This window comes from Anguilla rostrata, chromosome 7, assembly GCF_018555375.3.
Source record: "Anguilla rostrata isolate EN2019 chromosome 7, ASM1855537v3, whole genome shotgun sequence".
Lineage (NCBI taxonomy): Eukaryota > Metazoa > Chordata > Actinopteri > Anguilliformes > Anguillidae > Anguilla > Anguilla rostrata.
This window is the reverse complement of record NC_057939.1, coordinates 56581187-56598424: the sequence shown is the minus strand read 5'-3', so window position 1 is coordinate 56598424 and position 17238 is coordinate 56581187. Positions and strand designations below refer to the sequence as shown.

Here is a 17238-nt window from a genome sequence, read left to right as displayed (position 1 = left end):
TGGCAAGTTCTGATTAGTCCACATAGATACACCACCGCCTCAGTGTTCAGTACTGCTGTGTAATATTTGCCTCAGCTCTCTGGAAAGGCAGACCAGCAGATTCTTTGTTGAAGATACTTATTGGCTACTAATTGTCCCCATTTCATTCCAAAAGTAAGCAGTTTAAGAGTTTCCTATATTAATTTATTTTAGAAATGTCCATTAAATCAATTTCAGCTATAAATTATTTATGGTTGAGGACAGCGAGGGGGGAATGGAACATGGTAAAAATGTACATTTGAAAGGACTGCATAGTTGTCTTTTGAAAAGGTCACTTCAGTAATGATTGCTCTTGTGTAAGATGCACTGAAACTGTCAGAGTTCTGATGAATCAGCTGATCTATTTGAGGTTCATATTCTATTGTTGATGTCTCATTTGGAGGGCATGTTAGGCAAAGTATCTTCTCTCTCTCTTTCTCTCTCTCTGTCTGTCTGTCTGTACAGAGGTGCTAAGAGGCTTTTGTGGTTTAGAGCATTCTGCATATCTGACATACATCTCAATTTATGTAGAGTCCTGCAAATGTTGCAGGTGACCTTAGGCAACCCATCTGGCCTGAGATGCGCACACACACGCACGCACGCACTCACACACTCACACATTCACACATTCTCTCACACACACACACACACACACACACACACACACACACACTTTCACACAGGTACATTTGCTTAAATTATAAGGGAAAACAGCACAAAGTATTCCTGTCATCTCTACTCATCAAACAAGCCTTTAACACCCAAAAGAGCAAACACTACGAGCAAATTTCTGTGATTCTCAGCCACAGCTTCACCCACCCTCACACCGCTACACTTCTGCTATACCCTGTCTCACCCACCCTCACACCGCTACACTTCTGCTATACCCTGTCTCACCCACCCTCACACCGCTACACTTCTGCTATACCCTGTCTCACCCACCCTCACACCGCTACACTTCTGCTATACCCTGTCTCATCTCCTCGTCCCATTATTTCTGCCTGTCCTTCCTCCAGCCTCTTCTTCCTCCTGCCTCTCCTTCCCGTGCCTCTCCTTCCTCCTGCCTCTCCTTCCTTCTGCCTCTCCTACCTCCAACATCTCCTTCCCCTGCCTCTCCTTCCTCTTGCCCCTCCTTCCCTTGCCTCTCCTTCCTCCTGCCCCTCCTTCCCTCTGCCTGGCCTTCCCCTGCCTCTCCTTCCTCCTGCCTCTCCTTCCTCCTGCCTCTCCCTCCTCCTGTCCCTCCTTCCTCCTGCCTCTCCTTCCTCCTGCCTCTCCTTCCTCCTGTCCCTCCTTCCTCCTGCCTCTCCTTCCTCCTGCCTCTCCTTCCTCCTGCCTCTCCTTCCTCCTGCCTCTCCCTCCTCCTGTCCCTCCTTTCTCCAGCCTCTCCTTGCTCCTCTCCTCTCCTTCCTGTCACAGTCCCCAGGACTTAGTGTGGCTGTCAGTGTTGGTTCCAAATAAAACTCATTGTGTTTTCCGGCTTAAAAATATGGCAGAAATATGGCAACTTGTGTTTCTTTTCCAGCTCGATTCGAAACTCGTCATCAAGTTCATCTTCAGCCAAAGTGTGTCTGGTCTGCGGGGATGAAGCCTCTGGCTGCCACTATGGGGTGGTTACCTGTGGCAGCTGTAAAGTGTTCTTCAAGAGAGCCATCGAAGGTAGAGTCCTGCTCACCTGTTCTGTCATAAAGTTTTTGATAAAAGAGCAGGGGTTATTGTTGAATGTGTAGTGAGTTATACTCACAGGCATTAAGATGGATGCTGTAGGATAAGCCTTTATGCACCACACCATGTGAACTCATGACTATGTGCTGTTTTTAATTTTATATCTTATTTTTGGGCCAAATGCTCTGTTATGTGATTCTGGATGTATTATACTGTATATCATTATAGCAGGGTTGGTAAATTGTACAGTTTGTGAAAAATTTGGGTACTTTTTCACTCCCATTAAAGTGCAAGCAGCCTTCGGAGCGGTGTGCTCTGAGTGCTACTGAAAGAGAGGACTCAGTGCCAGGATGCTACTAGCATTAGTGTCTGTGAGCCAAAATGAGGGTGCCCCTCTTTCAATAGAGCCTCATTCATTTAAGGACCAAAGACAGTGCTGGTGTCCTGTCCAAACACTGAACTGTGTGGATGATGAGCATAGGAAACATGAACGACCGATTGATGTGTGCATGTTTGGGTATATTCAGTGTGCATGTTTGGGTTATATTCAGTGTGCATGTTTGGGTTATATTCAGTGTGCATGTTTGGGTTATATTCAGTGTGCATGTTTGGGTTTATTCAGTGTGCATGTTTGGGTATATTCAGTGTGCATGTTTGGGTATATTCAGTGTGCATGTTTGGGTATATTCAGTGTGCATGTTTGGGTTATATTCAGTGTGCATGTTTGGGTTATATTCAGTGTGCATGTTTGGGTTATATTCAGTGTGCATGTTTGGGTTATATTCAGTGTGCATGTTTGGGTTTATTCAGTGTGCATGTTTGGGTTTATTCAGTGTGCATGTTTGGGTATATTCAGTGTGCATGTTTGGGTATATTCAGTGTGCATGTTTAGGTATATTCAGTGTGCATGTTGGGTTATATTCAGTCTGCCTCAACAAAGTGAGAGGGGCTTTTATTCGGCTCGTCCTGTTGTTTTGAGTGATGCTTTTTATGATTGTGTCGCCTATTTACTGAGCCTATATCCAAAAATAGATAAATGCTAAAACTCAAACATTATACAACGTTTTGAAATGACTGATTTTCAGGAAAGTACGCAACCCAAGGTTTCCTCTGTAGTTTCCCATCTTAAATAGCTACAGCTTCCTATTTATATAAATGTTTTTGCTGGCTAGCTAAATTAAACATACATGAAACTGCTCTTGGAAAGTTAATAGGCTGCTCACTAGATCAACAGTATAAGCAATCCCATTTAAGGTTAGTGTAGGTGTAGCAGACATAATCATACGTGTGCTTGTTTTATTGTGGGCCAGCTAGCTGGAAGTGAAGCTGTTTGCTGGTGCATTCTGGTTCAGAACTACATGGAGTCCTCACTGCACCGACTGCTGTCACGTGACTGCTGACGTCATTTTCGAGAGTGTGAAGCGAAGCTTTTAGTCAGTGCAGGATTAAGGGGCAGGAAACAGTGGTTTTGATGCTTACAGTTTCACCCCAGTTTCAGTAGTTTTTACGACATTAGGAAGCACTCGAAGGCTTACTGTATGTGTATGCATGTGTATAATGTCAGAAGATGAAAGATGAAGCTTATTACACAAAGCAGTGCAAGATGCTTCCACTGAAATGCTAGTCGTAGTAAGATGTATCATGCAGTTTAACAGTGGACACTCATAGTTGATTTAGCCACATTAAGCCATGTGATATTGTATGCAAACTGTGCACAATGACATTATCAGACAAAGCAGTCATCACACCTCTCAAATGCCCTACTCGCCTCATTCAGCTACAGATTCTCCCTCTCTTCCATAGTCTACATTTCTACTGTCTGAAATCAATTCATGTAAAATTGTTTCAGGGAATCCACCGCAGGGGGCTCCCTATGAAATTAACAGGACGAGGTGGTGGTTTTACTCTATTTTGAACAAAAAGGATACATTTTGAACAGGAGAAAAATAGCTTTCAATTTATTCTGAGACTGTAATGAAAACTGTCATCTGAGATGACAGTAAAACAGTTAAATATGTACTTGATTAAAGAGTGCTTTGTGTAATGTGCTAATATGGAAACCACTTCATCATCTCTGATTGATTTATACTGTGCTATTGCAACAGCCACGGCTGTGATCCCCACATTGCATTGTGAGTGTTGTACATGTGGAGCCCACCGTGGCAGCCCTGAGCGTAGCGTCACTAGGAGCCTATTTATATTCTGCAGGTTGTACAGTAGCACTGATTTCTGCTGCCAGCTGCATTACCTCATCTGACCCCCGGGGGGTTGGCAGAGAGGGCAGAGGGAGGAAGCAGTGAGGAAGAATGTGGGGGTGTACACATTGGGAATTCCAAACGGATAGTGAGGTTGGATCCGTTTCAAATGCCAGTGTCTACACCAAGCAGTATATTTTGGTAAAATCTCTGATAATGGTATAAAGGGTAAAGCATTCATGATTTATATACAGTATGATGGTAAAGCGACCAGACTCTGGGAGCACAGGCCTGTGTGTGTATTTTAAGGGGGGCATTCCTAAATGACCTGCATAGAGTTCTCAACAAAGGAGTTTATGCTGCATGAGCTTGAACAATTCCATAACAGAAAGCTTTGCCTTGTTTGGAAATATGACTTCTCTGTGAGGGGTTGCTCTGGATTTAGTGCATGTTCTTGTGTTGCTGATGATTAGCACCCACAGTTGTGCTTCGGTGAATGCTGTAAAATTCTGTGTCGAGACTATTTTGTGTTGCCATTAGTTAAGTTGAAATCGGGTTTAAAACCCTGGAACTGGATCTGGGCATTCTGTGCAGACAGCTCTCCATTTAAATACATTGAGTCAGCCCTGAGATCCACAGTACAGTGGAGTCTGCGTGTCTCAGTATTAAGTGTTAAAATGCTCCTCTCAATGGCCGAAAGGAGGCTGCAAAAACACTACCAAGGATACTGTACAGCTGGGAGTTCCTACATCTCTTCGGTTTTGTTTGTGTAGTTCTCTCGGGGGAAATAAGTCATTTTTGGCTGCCACAGATGTAGGGTTGTGCTGCGTTGCTTGGTTAAACAGAATATCAACTCCTGTAGACGTAGAAGCAAGAAGTAGTAACTCTGAAAGTATATTTACATTCCTTTGTGGGAAATATGAATTGATTGATTGTTTCAAAGCAGAGACAGCTTCCCTGTTTTGCAAGAGTAGAGGCAGAAGTAACTCAATGTGGGAAACTTTAACACAATAAAAGCATTCTAGCTGCATTCTGCCTTGGTCATTCGACTGGAAATAGTGGCTTGTAGCCCCACCCTTGCTTAAATAGGCCTAACCCTAACTCTAACCATACCCGTTAGTAATACAGAACTTATGTGCGGACTACTCCCTGTCTGAATTTCCCTCTATAAATGGCCCAGTATTAATTTATTTTTGACGTAAATGTGTAATGGCATACAAGTGTGCAGATAAGGCCTGAATACATGCACAAACAAGGCGATGTAAATACAACACAAACTTGCAGAGAATGAATGTAACGCTGTACAGAATTATAATAAATACTAATAATGTCAGTTTAGGTCATCTTAGTCTAGGTTACTTAGAGACTCATCTTTAATGCTGGTCATCAAAGGGGGGGGGGCACATCATTGGGATCCTGGGTATTTACAACCACTGATCCCATGACTTAATGGTTAGACAGAAATTGGCTTTGAACCGTGGGCCTATAAGTAAATTAATGAATTAATGCATTTATATAGCACTTTTCTGAACGCTCAGAGTGCTTTACAGTGATGAAGGGGAACTCAATTCATCCACCACCGATGTGTAGCACCCACTTGGGTGTCCCGGCCAATCCAGCTATTGCAGGTTTGCCAAGCGGCACGGTGCTCAGCGGCACGGTGCTCAGCGGCACGGTCTGGGTGCTCAGCGGCACGGTGCTCAGCGGCACGGTCTGGGTGCTCAGCGGCACGGTGCTCAGCGGCACGGTCTGGGTGCTCAGCGGCACGGTGCTCAGCGGCACGGTCTGGGTGCTCAGCGGCACGGTGCTCAGCGGCACGGTCTGGGTGCTCAGCGGCACGGTGCTCAGCGGCACGGTCTGGGTGCCCAGCGGCACGGTGCTCAGCGGCACGGTCTGGGTGCCCAGCGGCACGGTGCCCATTACATTACAGGCATTTGGCAGACACTCTTATCCAGAGCGACGTACAACAAAGTGTATAACCATAACCAGGAACAAGTGTGTCGAAAACCCTAGAGAGAAGTACCGTTCCAAGTGCAGGGAACAACCGCATAGTTCAACTTGGATCCTGAAGGTTCAAACTGATTAACACTTAACACAAACGAGAACAGTAACAACGCAGTCTATGGAAAAATACAAGCAGCAGCGGCACGGTCTGGATGCAGCGGTGAGAGACACTGACCAGTTAAACGGCTCACTGAGGGCAGCCTCTCTGGGACAAAGCGAGGCTCACTGAGGGCAGCCTGTCTGGGACAAAGCGAGGCTCACTGAGGGCAGCCTCTCTGGGACAAAGCGAGGCTCACTGAGGGCAGCCTGTCTGGGACAAAGCGAGGCTCACTGAGGGCAGCCTCTCTGGGACAAAGCGAGGCTCACTGAGGGCAGCCTGTCTGGGACAAAGCGAGGCCTGTTCTCAGAGAGCTGTGTGTGTCTGTGAGGAAAGTGGAATGGGTTTCCCATGACTGAAAGGACACATTCAGCGCCCCCTCGCCCATGCTGTATTTTCATACTTTCACTGCAGATTGTACTGGGATATTTGCTCAGCTTTACTGTATGCGCTACCTTGCTTCCATGTTAATCAATACACATCAATGCCGACCTGTTGCAATAGAGGCAGCGGCAGTTTTACATATCAGCATTCTCTTTTGGGGAGCAGCGGATTTGTACCCAGGGGTTTCAGGTTTGAATCCTGGATATGACTACTGCCCTTGAGAAAGGTCCCAATCCCAAATTGCTTATGTAACCATAGTGCTTTGTTGAACAGGTAATGTGTGGAAGAGAGACAGGAAAAGGGCATGCCCTGTGCACATTAATAATGTAATGTCATCAATACTGTACAATGACAGGAAATGTCCAATTATCAAGTTTCTCTGAGGTGACTGTTGAAAAACCGAAGCAGATTTGCCTGACCTTAATTCACTCTGTCCTGAAATGGCCCGAGTCATCCACGCCCCCGCCTCTGATATTTTCTATTTGTCATCTTTTCCATCTGCTCGATGATAACTTCTAAAAGTCTGGTATTGAATACACTACACAGTGTGGGTGTTTTTTGTGTTGCTTCATTATGGGTTTTTCATTCACAGCACATTTGCAAAAACTGTTCAGATGGAATATCTGTTCACATGGAATAGCTGTCACTAACTCTGGTTTGAGCTCGAGGGCTATAACTCACGCTTAACAACCTTTAGGTGTTAGTAGAGGTGGTTTTCTTTTCAGCTAAATGTTAAATGTAAAACTGAAGAGCCATTTCCCTAATGCAGGATTAATTACGTAATTTATAAATGTCGCGCTGTGTTTTGCCTTGCACCTGAATTACGTGGATGACTGGCTGCTTGATCATTACTAATAACGCTAATAAATAACGTTTGGTCACTGAGCTGAAGTGGAAGCTGATTGGTCACTGAGCTGAAGTGGAACCTGTTTGGTCACCCAGCTGAAGTGGAACCTGTTTGGTCACTGAGCTGAAGTGGAATCTGATTGGTCACTGAGCTGAAGTGGAACCTGATTGGTCACTCAGCTGAAGTGGAAGCTGTTTGGTCACTGAGCTGAAGTGGAAGCTGATTGGTCACTGATCTGAAGTGGAGGCAGTTTTGTCACTGAGCTGAAGTGGAAGTTAATTGGTTACTGAGTGGAGGGTAAGTTCTGTGGAGCATCCTGATTGGGCAGCACAGGTTCCTTGCAGGATTGGCTAGTGGGTGATGAGACAGGACTGGAACAGAGATCAGTTGTTTTGCAGTATTGAGTCATTTTATCTGAAGCAGGAAGCGAGGGAGAGTGGGAGAGAGGGAGGGAAGACCTGCTGGGAAAGAGAGAGGGAGTAATGTACAAGCTGTTTTTTCCATTCTAGTGACTTACATGTGTTACACTGAGGAATGCATTTGTAAAACACACACTGGGTGTAACACCTTTGAATGCAGTGCCATTCCTGTATGATGGATTAAAAAACATACAAAGCCTTAAAGCCCACTAATATTTCATTTTGTTTGCCTCTCTACCTCCCAGAATGCATTGCTTTGTGAAATTACCACACAACCGTTCAACTCTTTTAATCTCTGGTGGATGCAGACTTTGCTTCCTCATTAGTAGAGCTGTATCAGTCACACCCACCAATCAATGCAGGGGTGCATGAAATGTCTTTAGAACAGGAAGGGGGAGGGGTGAGAGCGTTCTTACTGAACCCGTGTTCAGCAGTTGTCTACGATCATGAAAATGCACTTTTTTTGTACGTCGCTTTGGATAAAAGCGTCAGCCACATGAATGTAATGTAATGTATCTTTTCTCCTCTTCTATATGAAACTGAGGCCCTGTAAACACATCCCTAGGAAACCAAATACTCGCTTTAATCCACGTATGGAGGCATCGTCCATTTATTCCACGTAAAAGGGAAGTGAGCTAATGGCTGTGCTCCTGTTCTCTGAGGACCCCACACTTGTGATGGAGTCAGGAGGGGAGGGAGAGGGTCTGAGAGGGGGCGGTGTGGAGCTGCAGGAGGGAAGAGAAGCACATTACTCTGCACACAGCAGGACAGGCCTGGGGGTCCAGTCATTCTCACCACTGTCTCGACTCTTGGAATTCAGTGTTTCTGTACGCCATGTGATTATAAGCCAGTTAAAATTTTGATGTCATAGACACACAACATCTCGGTAGATCATAACTTATGAATATGGAAAGTGATAAAGTTCAGACACACTGTTCCTGCTGTTCTGGATTCATTCCAGTACAGCCATATATCACACAAGGCTATTTGCAGCTTTGGTTGTGCCGTTGTGATTTATATACATAATGAGGATGCATATTTTAAAGCTTACTTAAGCTTAAGAAGTGTACTTTTTTTTTTTTTTTTTACAGTAGATTATATATTTTTTGGGTAAAATGTAAGCATACATATTCACAGTTAACCCTAAGTATGTGTACTGTGCTGTGGTCTGGTGTTTTTTTGGGGGGGCTGGAGTCTTTCACATGTTTCATGTTTGGTGTTCGTTCCCTCGAGCTATTGATGTCGGGATTTGCGATTGTGTTTAATTATGGTTAATTATGTGCTTACAGATCTAATTTGGTTTGATAACATGGGGAACACTGGTTTTATTTATGTTGAATTAGTCATTGGTCCAGTGTTACTTAAGAGACAATTTTTTTGTGTAATGGGATGAAGTATCAAGTACATCTATCCTACTCCCTTCCCCCGTTTGCACATGTGAAATGCTGAGACAGTTAGTGTCATCTTTCTTTACTCATTTTTAGATTCTTCTACATGAGATTTTTATGGAAATTATGCTATACAGTCAGTATTGTTAGATGTTTTGCACCAAATATTTGGAATGCGAGTCTTTGTCTCTCTGTGTCCTTTAATGTGTGTTCTAATAAAACATGTTTGGTGTCTGTTCTGCTGCGAATATCACAGAGAAAATCCTGAGACGTCGGTGTCCTCCTCTTCCCTTTAACAGGTCAGCACAACTACCTGTGTGCCGGGCGGAACGACTGCATCATTGACAAGATCCGGAGGAAAAACTGCCCAGCGTGCCGGGTGCGCAAGTGTCTGCAGGCCGGGATGAACCTGGGAGGTAAGATCCAGAAAACTTTCCTTCAGACCTGTCTGCAGGTCGGGATGAACCTGGGAGGTAAGATCCAGAAAACTTTGCTTCAGACCTGTCTGCAGGTCGGGATGAACCTGGGAGGTAAGATCCAGAAAACTTTGCTTCAGACCTGTCTGCAGGTCGGGATGAACCTGGGAGGTAAGATCCAGAAAACTTTGCTTCAGACCTGTATGCAGGTCGGGATGAACCTGGGAGGTAAGATCCAGAAAACTTTGCTTCAGACCTGTCTGCAGGTCGGGATGAACCTGGGAGGTAAGATCCAGAAAACTTTGCTTCAGACCTGTCTGCAGGTCGGGATGAACCTGGGAGGTAAGATCCAGAAAACTTTGCTTCAGACCTGTCTGCAGGTCGGGATGAACCTGGGAGGTAAGATCCAGAAAACTTTCCTTCAGACCGACAGCCTCGTGTCACTTCCTCACCCTGTGATGGCACGGTATAAAAACCCTCCTGCACTCGGCTGCATGGCATTACTGGTGCCAGTGGTGCCCGCAGTGCCAGCATTGCCATGGTGATTTGGGAGCAGGGCTCGTAACCTGAAGTTCACATCTTAAAATACATTGAGTAGGGGGGGGGGGGCATGGTGTTGGAAGAAGGGAGGGGAGGGACACTGCTTTGAACCCTGATAAAGGAGTATGTAACCTGACTGCTGTAACACCAGCTATATTCAGTCTATCAGTGACTCAGTATGTTAGCCGTGTAGCACACCCTGGAAAAGTACAGGAAAAGTAACATTGGAGCAGAAAGAAAGAATCAGAAAACATCAGATGAGGTTTCTGTGATTTTGATGTGTCTGTCTCCATACCGGTTTAGTCTTTTGACCAACTTTACAATATAAATGTCAGGTTTGTACTGTGGCATTAGTGCAGATAAAAAAAGCATTTGATGGATCATTGACTCCTTCGACCGACTCTGGCGCACTTTGGTGTTGGCAGGAGTGACTGCAGATTATGGGATGAGCTCTCTGTCTGTCTGAACATGGTCTGGATGGGTCCAGAAGTGCCCTCTGCTAAAATTCACTGTGATGTTTCACTTTCTACCTGGGCTGGGCTGTAGCTCTTGAAGTTTGGTATCTGCTGTTGTTAAGCTCTATGTGTATGTATATGTGTGTGTGTATGTATGCGTGTGTGAGAACCTATTGAAACAGGCTTGTCAATAACATTTCACTGGCTTATCAGATATTTTCCTTAGTGTGGTATTTTAAATGTGGTCACAACCCTAACCCTAACCATAACTTCCTGCATGACTGAGAACAATATCACAAAACACACATTTTTGCACAAATGAAAACATTTTTTCAAAAGGTCTTTTTGGTGAGGGGAAATTAGCATTTATTTAAGTCTAGGAAAATGAAGACTGCAGGTGTTTTTTTACCTGGAGCCTGCTGTACTCAGTACAGTGCAGTCATTTCCTGGGATACACAGTTTGTCAATGACACTCAATGCAGGTATTTCACTTACATTTCAGGCAGTGGTAATGGTTTGCAAGTCAGAGTATGACTTGCTAGATTTGCAAGTGAAGTCATTTGCTAGGTTTGCAAGTCAGAGCTAAAAAAATTGTGGATTTAAAACATGAAATGAACTTAAAATATTGTGGGCCACTAGCTTGATAATATTTGTGAGTTCCTGATAACTGATTAAAAGTTTTGTTTTTTGACAAAGAATGTCCATTTGTGCATTTGTGTTTGGTTTGTTTGTTGTGTAAAACATTTTTGTGAGACAATGCACATACATCCCAATTTAGTAAATTCAACATACATTTAACCACACCCATTGCATTACATTACATTTATTCAGATGCTTTTATCCAATGCGATGTACAAAAGTGGAAGGGGGAGCACCCCTGGACACAAACATCAATTGTCTCATTGTGTTTATAAACAGATGCTCCAGCATTTTTAAATGAATCATGAACAAAACTAGAGATATAATTTAACCTGCAGTGTTCCTCATGAGGCTCCCTGCAAGGGAGGAGGGCAGTGTGGGAGCGATCAGAGGGGAGCAAACAGAGGGGAGGAGGGCAGAGGGGAGCGAGCAGTGGAAGTGAGCAGAGGGGAGGAAAGCAGAGGGAAGTGAGCGGAGGGGGAGAGCAGAGGGGAGTGAGCGGAGGGAAGTGAGCGGAGGGGAGAGCAGAGGGGAGGAGGAGGGAAGGAGAGAGGGGAGTGAGCGGAGGAAGTGAGCGGAGGGGAGAGAGAGAGGGAGTGAGCGGAGGGAGTGAGCGGAGGGGAGAGCAGAGGGAGTGAGCAGTAGGGAGTGAGCAGAGGGAGGAGAACAGAGGGGAGGAGCAGTGGAGTGAGCAGAGGGGAGGAAGCAGAGGGAAGTGAGCGGAGGGGGAGAGCAGAGGGGAGTGAGCGGAGGGAAGTGAGCAGTAGGGAGTGAGCAGAGGGGAGTGAGCAGAGGGAAGTGAGCGGAGGGGGAGAGCAGAGGGGAGTGAGCGGAGGGAAGTGAGCAGTAGGAGTGAGCAGAGGGGAGGAGAACAGAGGGGAGCGAGCAGTGGGAGTGAGCAGAGGGGAGGAAAGCAGAGGGAAGTGAGCGGAGGGGGAGAGCAGAGGGGAGTGAGCGGAGGGAAGTGAGCAGTAGGAGTGAGCAGAGGGGAGGAGAACAGAGGGGAGCGAGCAGTGGGAGTGAGCAGAGGGAGGAAAGCAGAGGGAAGTGAGCGGAGGGGAGAGCAGAGGGAGGGCGGAGGGAGAGAGAGGAGGAGCGAGGGAAGTGAGCAGTAGGAGTGAGCAGAGGGGAGGAGAACAGAGGGGAGCGAGCAGTGGGAGTGAGCAGCGTTATTGAGTGGCCCTGCTTTGTCTCTACTGCAGCACGGAAGTCTAAGAAGATGGGCAAACTAAAAGGAGTGGGAGAGGAGGCACCTCCGTACGCGTCTAAGGATGGCCAGACATACCTGACCACAGAGAAGGAGCTGAGCAGCAGCGCCGCCCTGGTGGTGCACACGCCGGTGTCTCCGTACCTGTCCCCGTCCATCTGCAGCGTTCTGGAGCTCATCGAGCCCGAGGTGGTCTACGCTGGATACGACAACACGCAGCCGGACACCACCGACCACCTCCTCTCCAGCCTCAACCAGCTGGCCGGGAAGCAGATGATCCGAGTCGTCAAGTGGGCCAAACTACTTCCAGGTCAGACTGGCTGCTAGGTCCCCATGTCACAAAATGGCAGTTTGGGGAGGACATAATGTTCATTGGCAGAGGGGTCAGAGGTCACATTTTAGTCTCTCTCACTCATGGGCTTCTAGTCTCAGGTGTAGTAGGGTCTCACTCACTCATCGCTTCTGGTCTGAGGTGTAGTAAGGTCTCACTCACTCATGGGCTTCTGGTCTGAGGTGTAGTAAGGTCTCACTCACTCATGGGCTTCTGGTCTGAGGTGTAGTAAGGTCTCACTCACTCATGGGCTTCTGGTCTGAGGTGTAGTAAGGTCTCACTCACTCATGGGCTTCTGGTCTGAGGTGTAGTAGGGTCTCACTCACTCATCGCTTCTGGTCTCAGGTGTAGTAAGGTCACTCTTTGACTCTAAGAAGCACATTTCACATCAACAGATATCAATTTATCTGTCACAGGGGAGATATTTCTCCGAAACTCTCATCAGATTTCACTCTGTAATTCAATCTCACACTGTCAAAATGTCTTGCTTGAATGTGAATCCTAACAAATGCAAATCCACACTACATTACTGCAGTTCACTGTTGCATTCATTCATGTTGCATACTGCTGCATGCATGAAGGCTGTCCCCAGCTGGATTGGGAGGATTCAAGCCCTTCTGTCTTTTTGATGAACTACGAAACCATTTAGAATGTGATTATGTTTATTGTATTGGTATTGGCACATTGAGAGAAACATTTCTACTTCTAATTGTGATAAGATAAGTCTTATAGTCAGTATAGGCAGTATAGTATAGGCAGTATACAAAGAGCTTATATGTATGGGCAAATATAGTGCTTGTGATTAGCTCTCAGCCTGTGTTCATTTGACTTATCATACAACATGCCGGCGGTCTCCCGATCATACTATACAACATGCAAATATTTCATGACCGTACATTTTGCCAAGTGTCCCATGAAATATATTTACTCTGAAATATGAAAATGACTGTCAAAAGGTTTGAGGGTATTGCAAACAATTGGGCTCTTATAAGTACTATGGTTATTGAATCTCTACATAAATTAATACACTGCTGCCCAGCTGCAGTGAACCTGTGGAAGTGTTTTTCAAGTTGAAAATTACATGCGTTCGTACTCTAACTTGTGTTATGCAGCAACAGCTATAATACTTTTTTAAATTATAGGTTTCATTTATCTCTGTGTATTAGCCAGAGGTGGAAATTCCAGGTTTAGAAAGTAAAAGTCCTCCACAGTATTTTGTTCCAATCACCTGTTTTTACTAATTAGTACAATTCTTCAGCCCTACCTTTGAGTTTGGCTACTTCGGAAAGGTAAAAGTATGTACAACGCTGTCTGATGTGGGTGGGAACTGTGGACAGTGTGGACAAACCAGTTTTTTTGAAGAATGTGGAAGCCTTTACTTTTTGAACCCTGGTATTAGGGTTAATGTTAGTTATGAAGGTCCAGGGCTGATAAATCTGTTTGTTTGCAGGTTTCAGGAGTCTGCCCATCGAGGACCAGATCACGCTCATCCAGTACTCCTGGATGTGTCTGTCTTCCTTCTCCCTCAGCTGGAGGTCCTACAGACACACCAACGGACAGATGCTCTACTTCGCCCCCGATCTGGTCTTCAACGAGTGAGTCGTAGCTACATAGTGGTTGCTTGTGTTACGAACTGTTCACCATGTTTATTTTTTGGACTATTACGAAAACATAATGCAAGGGTGAAATGAGTACATGCTGGTGCAAATATCAGGTACACGTGACTTCAAGTGTGTAAATGGTGGAGAACTGCATTCATGAATCAGAACAGGATTAAGGAGCAGAAAAAGCTGTGAGTCTTGGCCAGGGCTTCTTCTGACTTTATCTCTCGTTTTCTTGCCTGTGGAATTTTGAGATGATGTCACCAAGCGAATATCATTGTTTTGAGCTTTATCCTGCTAAAGCACTACGCTTTGAACATGACACATTTGTGCAATAAGAGTTTCATAACCTTGAATCATATCATGGACACCCCCCCCTTCACCTCCACCTCTCAAACTCATTTTATACACCTACCCCTGAATCACCACCCCCCCACCCCATTCCCCCCACCGGCATCTCCTTACCATCCTACCACAGCTTTTATTGGTTATATGAATCACTCTTTTTGTAACCAGGAAACCCTTTATAAGTATGATGTCCTTGTTCTTTTTGTATTGCCTTATTGCCCAAACCGTCCCCAGTGACCACTGATGAAAGTGCAGCTGGTGTGGTTGTACCTTTTCCTTTCCAGATAAATAGATACAAAAACAAATGAAAGTATAAATGATATAAATAGCCCGATGCATATAGCAGTCTTCTCTGAGACGAGCTGAACGGCATATTGAGGAAGATCTGGTGCCCGGCTCGGCCCACTCAGGCTTAATGATGAAGAGGAGGCAGGAGGAGAGCGCCCCCTGCAGGGCACCCAGAGATGTAGCTGTGAAGTTCAGAGAAAATGCATTTCCACACAACTGCACATTCATAATCTGTATTGTAATTGAAGTGAATTGGTATGATTGGCTTTATGTTTGGGCTTTATTCTTCTGCATGTTAGTGACATTTCCTAACTAAAGCCACCTTCCAATAAGTCACTGAGTTACAGGGGCCTGAGCTGGATCATGGCTGCTTCTTATTCAGCAGTGACAGCAGAGTGCAGTTACAGGGGCCTGAGCTGGATCATGGCTGCTTCTTATTCAGCAGTGACAGCAGAGTGCAGTTACAGGGGCCTGAGCTGGATCATGGCTGCTTCTTATTCAGCAGTGACAGCAGAGTGCAGTTACAGGGGCCTGAGCTGATTTTTATCAGGGAACCGCTCCTTCATTAGCTGAGCCTGTCCATGGGGCAGCCTCTCTGGCTTAATTGGACCCCTAAAGTCCAGTGACCTTGTACCACGAGAGTTCAAGTTTCAAGCCTCTGTTCAGACTAACTGCTCTTCTGTTTTGCACATTTAAGAAACTCTTATGTCTCTTTATATTACTTTGATAATTAATGTAGCTGGAAAAAATCTGGAAAAAACATTGCTCAGAAATGAAATCAGATTTACAAGCTGCTCTCTGTAGACGCGTATTCAGATATAGAATAGGTGTGTAAACATACTTTGTCTAGCTGCTTTGTGATTAGGGAAGTAGGTTGCAGGTTCAGTTCAGGTGAGGCTTTAGTCTATAGTCTGAATGAGGGTATAAGCCTAGCAAATAAATAAATATGAATTATTTTCATCATATTTTAATCTATTTTACAAATTCATTCTAAATAAACCTCCTAGAAAAAATGCATATTTATTTAGAACAAATATTCTGAATGCATAAAGAAAGCTTTGCAGCATAATTATCCAATTTCACACACAACACCCCTTGAGAGAAGGATTATAAACTAATGGGATTACTTAAACTTTGAGCAGCATTTTCCCTGTAAGTAGAACATGTGCCCTAAATTAAGGTTTGTGCACTAGAGCAGATTACAAGGCCAGGCTGTGTACGGTAAAAAATTTCTCAGCTTAGATAATAACTGGGTTTTTCATCTGAACTGTTTCAGGTCAGATCATAAAGCATAACTGTGCTTACTTTATAATCTTTTATGGGGAGATTTTTCAATGTAATAATATGCCAATCACTTCCAGTTGAAAATGGAAGACTATGAATATGATAAATACATAGAAATGCTTACCTTTTAAACACAGTGCAGATGCCCAGCTTCAGCTAAACTTTGAGTTGTGAAACGTGAAATAAACCAAAACAAAAAAATTATGAACATTACAGAAATATAGGCCTTTCACATATTCAAATAGTTTTCTAGTCTAGCACATTCTGAAGTGTGAAATAAGGTGTGAGAAACACATTTGACTCTATGGTAGTTAATGTTAGCCTAGAGGTCTGTGATGTTGTTTCTGTATTAAATTACAGGGCCCAGTATGCAGATAGTGCTAAAACCGCGTGCTCTACATAGTGTAAACTGTGCTTGCAGATTTATGCTTAATTTTAATTTTAGGATGACAAAAACCTTGCTGGCAACCACAGCCAAAACTCTGCTTTGTGACCGAGTTCAATTGTGTGAATTTTAAGGTGGCCAAGTTTGCAGTTGTTAAATAAATAGTTAACTTCTGGTCTAAGGTGCATTAGATCAGGGCTAAAAGTTCTACTGGCCCTGAAAGTTTTGTAAGTGGTACGAGACAAAACTGTCTAGCTGACCTAGCAGCCGATCAGAGCGGGTTTTATCTGCGGCGGTTAACCCTAACCCCAGCACTAACCCTAGCCCCAGCCCTAACCCTAACCCTAACCCTAACCCCAGCCCTAACCCTAACCCCTGCCCTAACCCTAGCCCCAGCCCTAACCCTAACCCCTGCCCTAACCCTAGCCCCAGCCCTAACCCCTGCCCTAACCCTAGCCCCAGCCCTAACCCCAGCCCTAACCCTAACCCTAACCCTAACCCCAGCCCCAGCCCTAACCCCAGCCCTAACCCTAGCCCTAATCCTAGCCCCAGCCCTAACCCCAGCCCCAGCCCCAGCCCTAGCCCCAGCCCTAACCCCTGCCCTAACCCTAACCCCTGCCCTAACCCTAGCCCCAGCCCTAACCCCTGCCCTAACCCCAGCCCTAATCCTAGCCCCAGCCCTAACCCCAGCCCCAGCCCCATCCTAAACCCAGCCCTAACCCTAGCCCCA

The 17238-nt window shown here is 45.2% G+C and overlaps 1 protein-coding gene across 6 annotated transcripts in view; it reads left to right on the top strand.

The window, feature by feature from the left end:
- Positions 1 to 17238, top strand: part of nr3c2 (nuclear receptor subfamily 3, group C, member 2) — an 80937-nt gene that overhangs the window by 53234 nt on the left and 10465 nt on the right. For 5 of the 6 annotated variants that reach the window (XR_010331486.1, XM_064345372.1, XM_064345371.1 and 2 more), the window contains exons 3-6: positions 1541 to 1674; positions 9314 to 9430; positions 12267 to 12581; positions 14053 to 14197. Coding sequence is in view for 5 of the 6 variants with exons in the window: in XM_064345372.1 (XP_064201442.1) it covers positions 1541 to 1674; positions 9314 to 9430; positions 12267 to 12581; positions 14053 to 14197 (711 nt within the window). In the remaining variant the exon portion in view is untranslated. The other variant, XM_064345374.1, reaches the window with a different exon arrangement.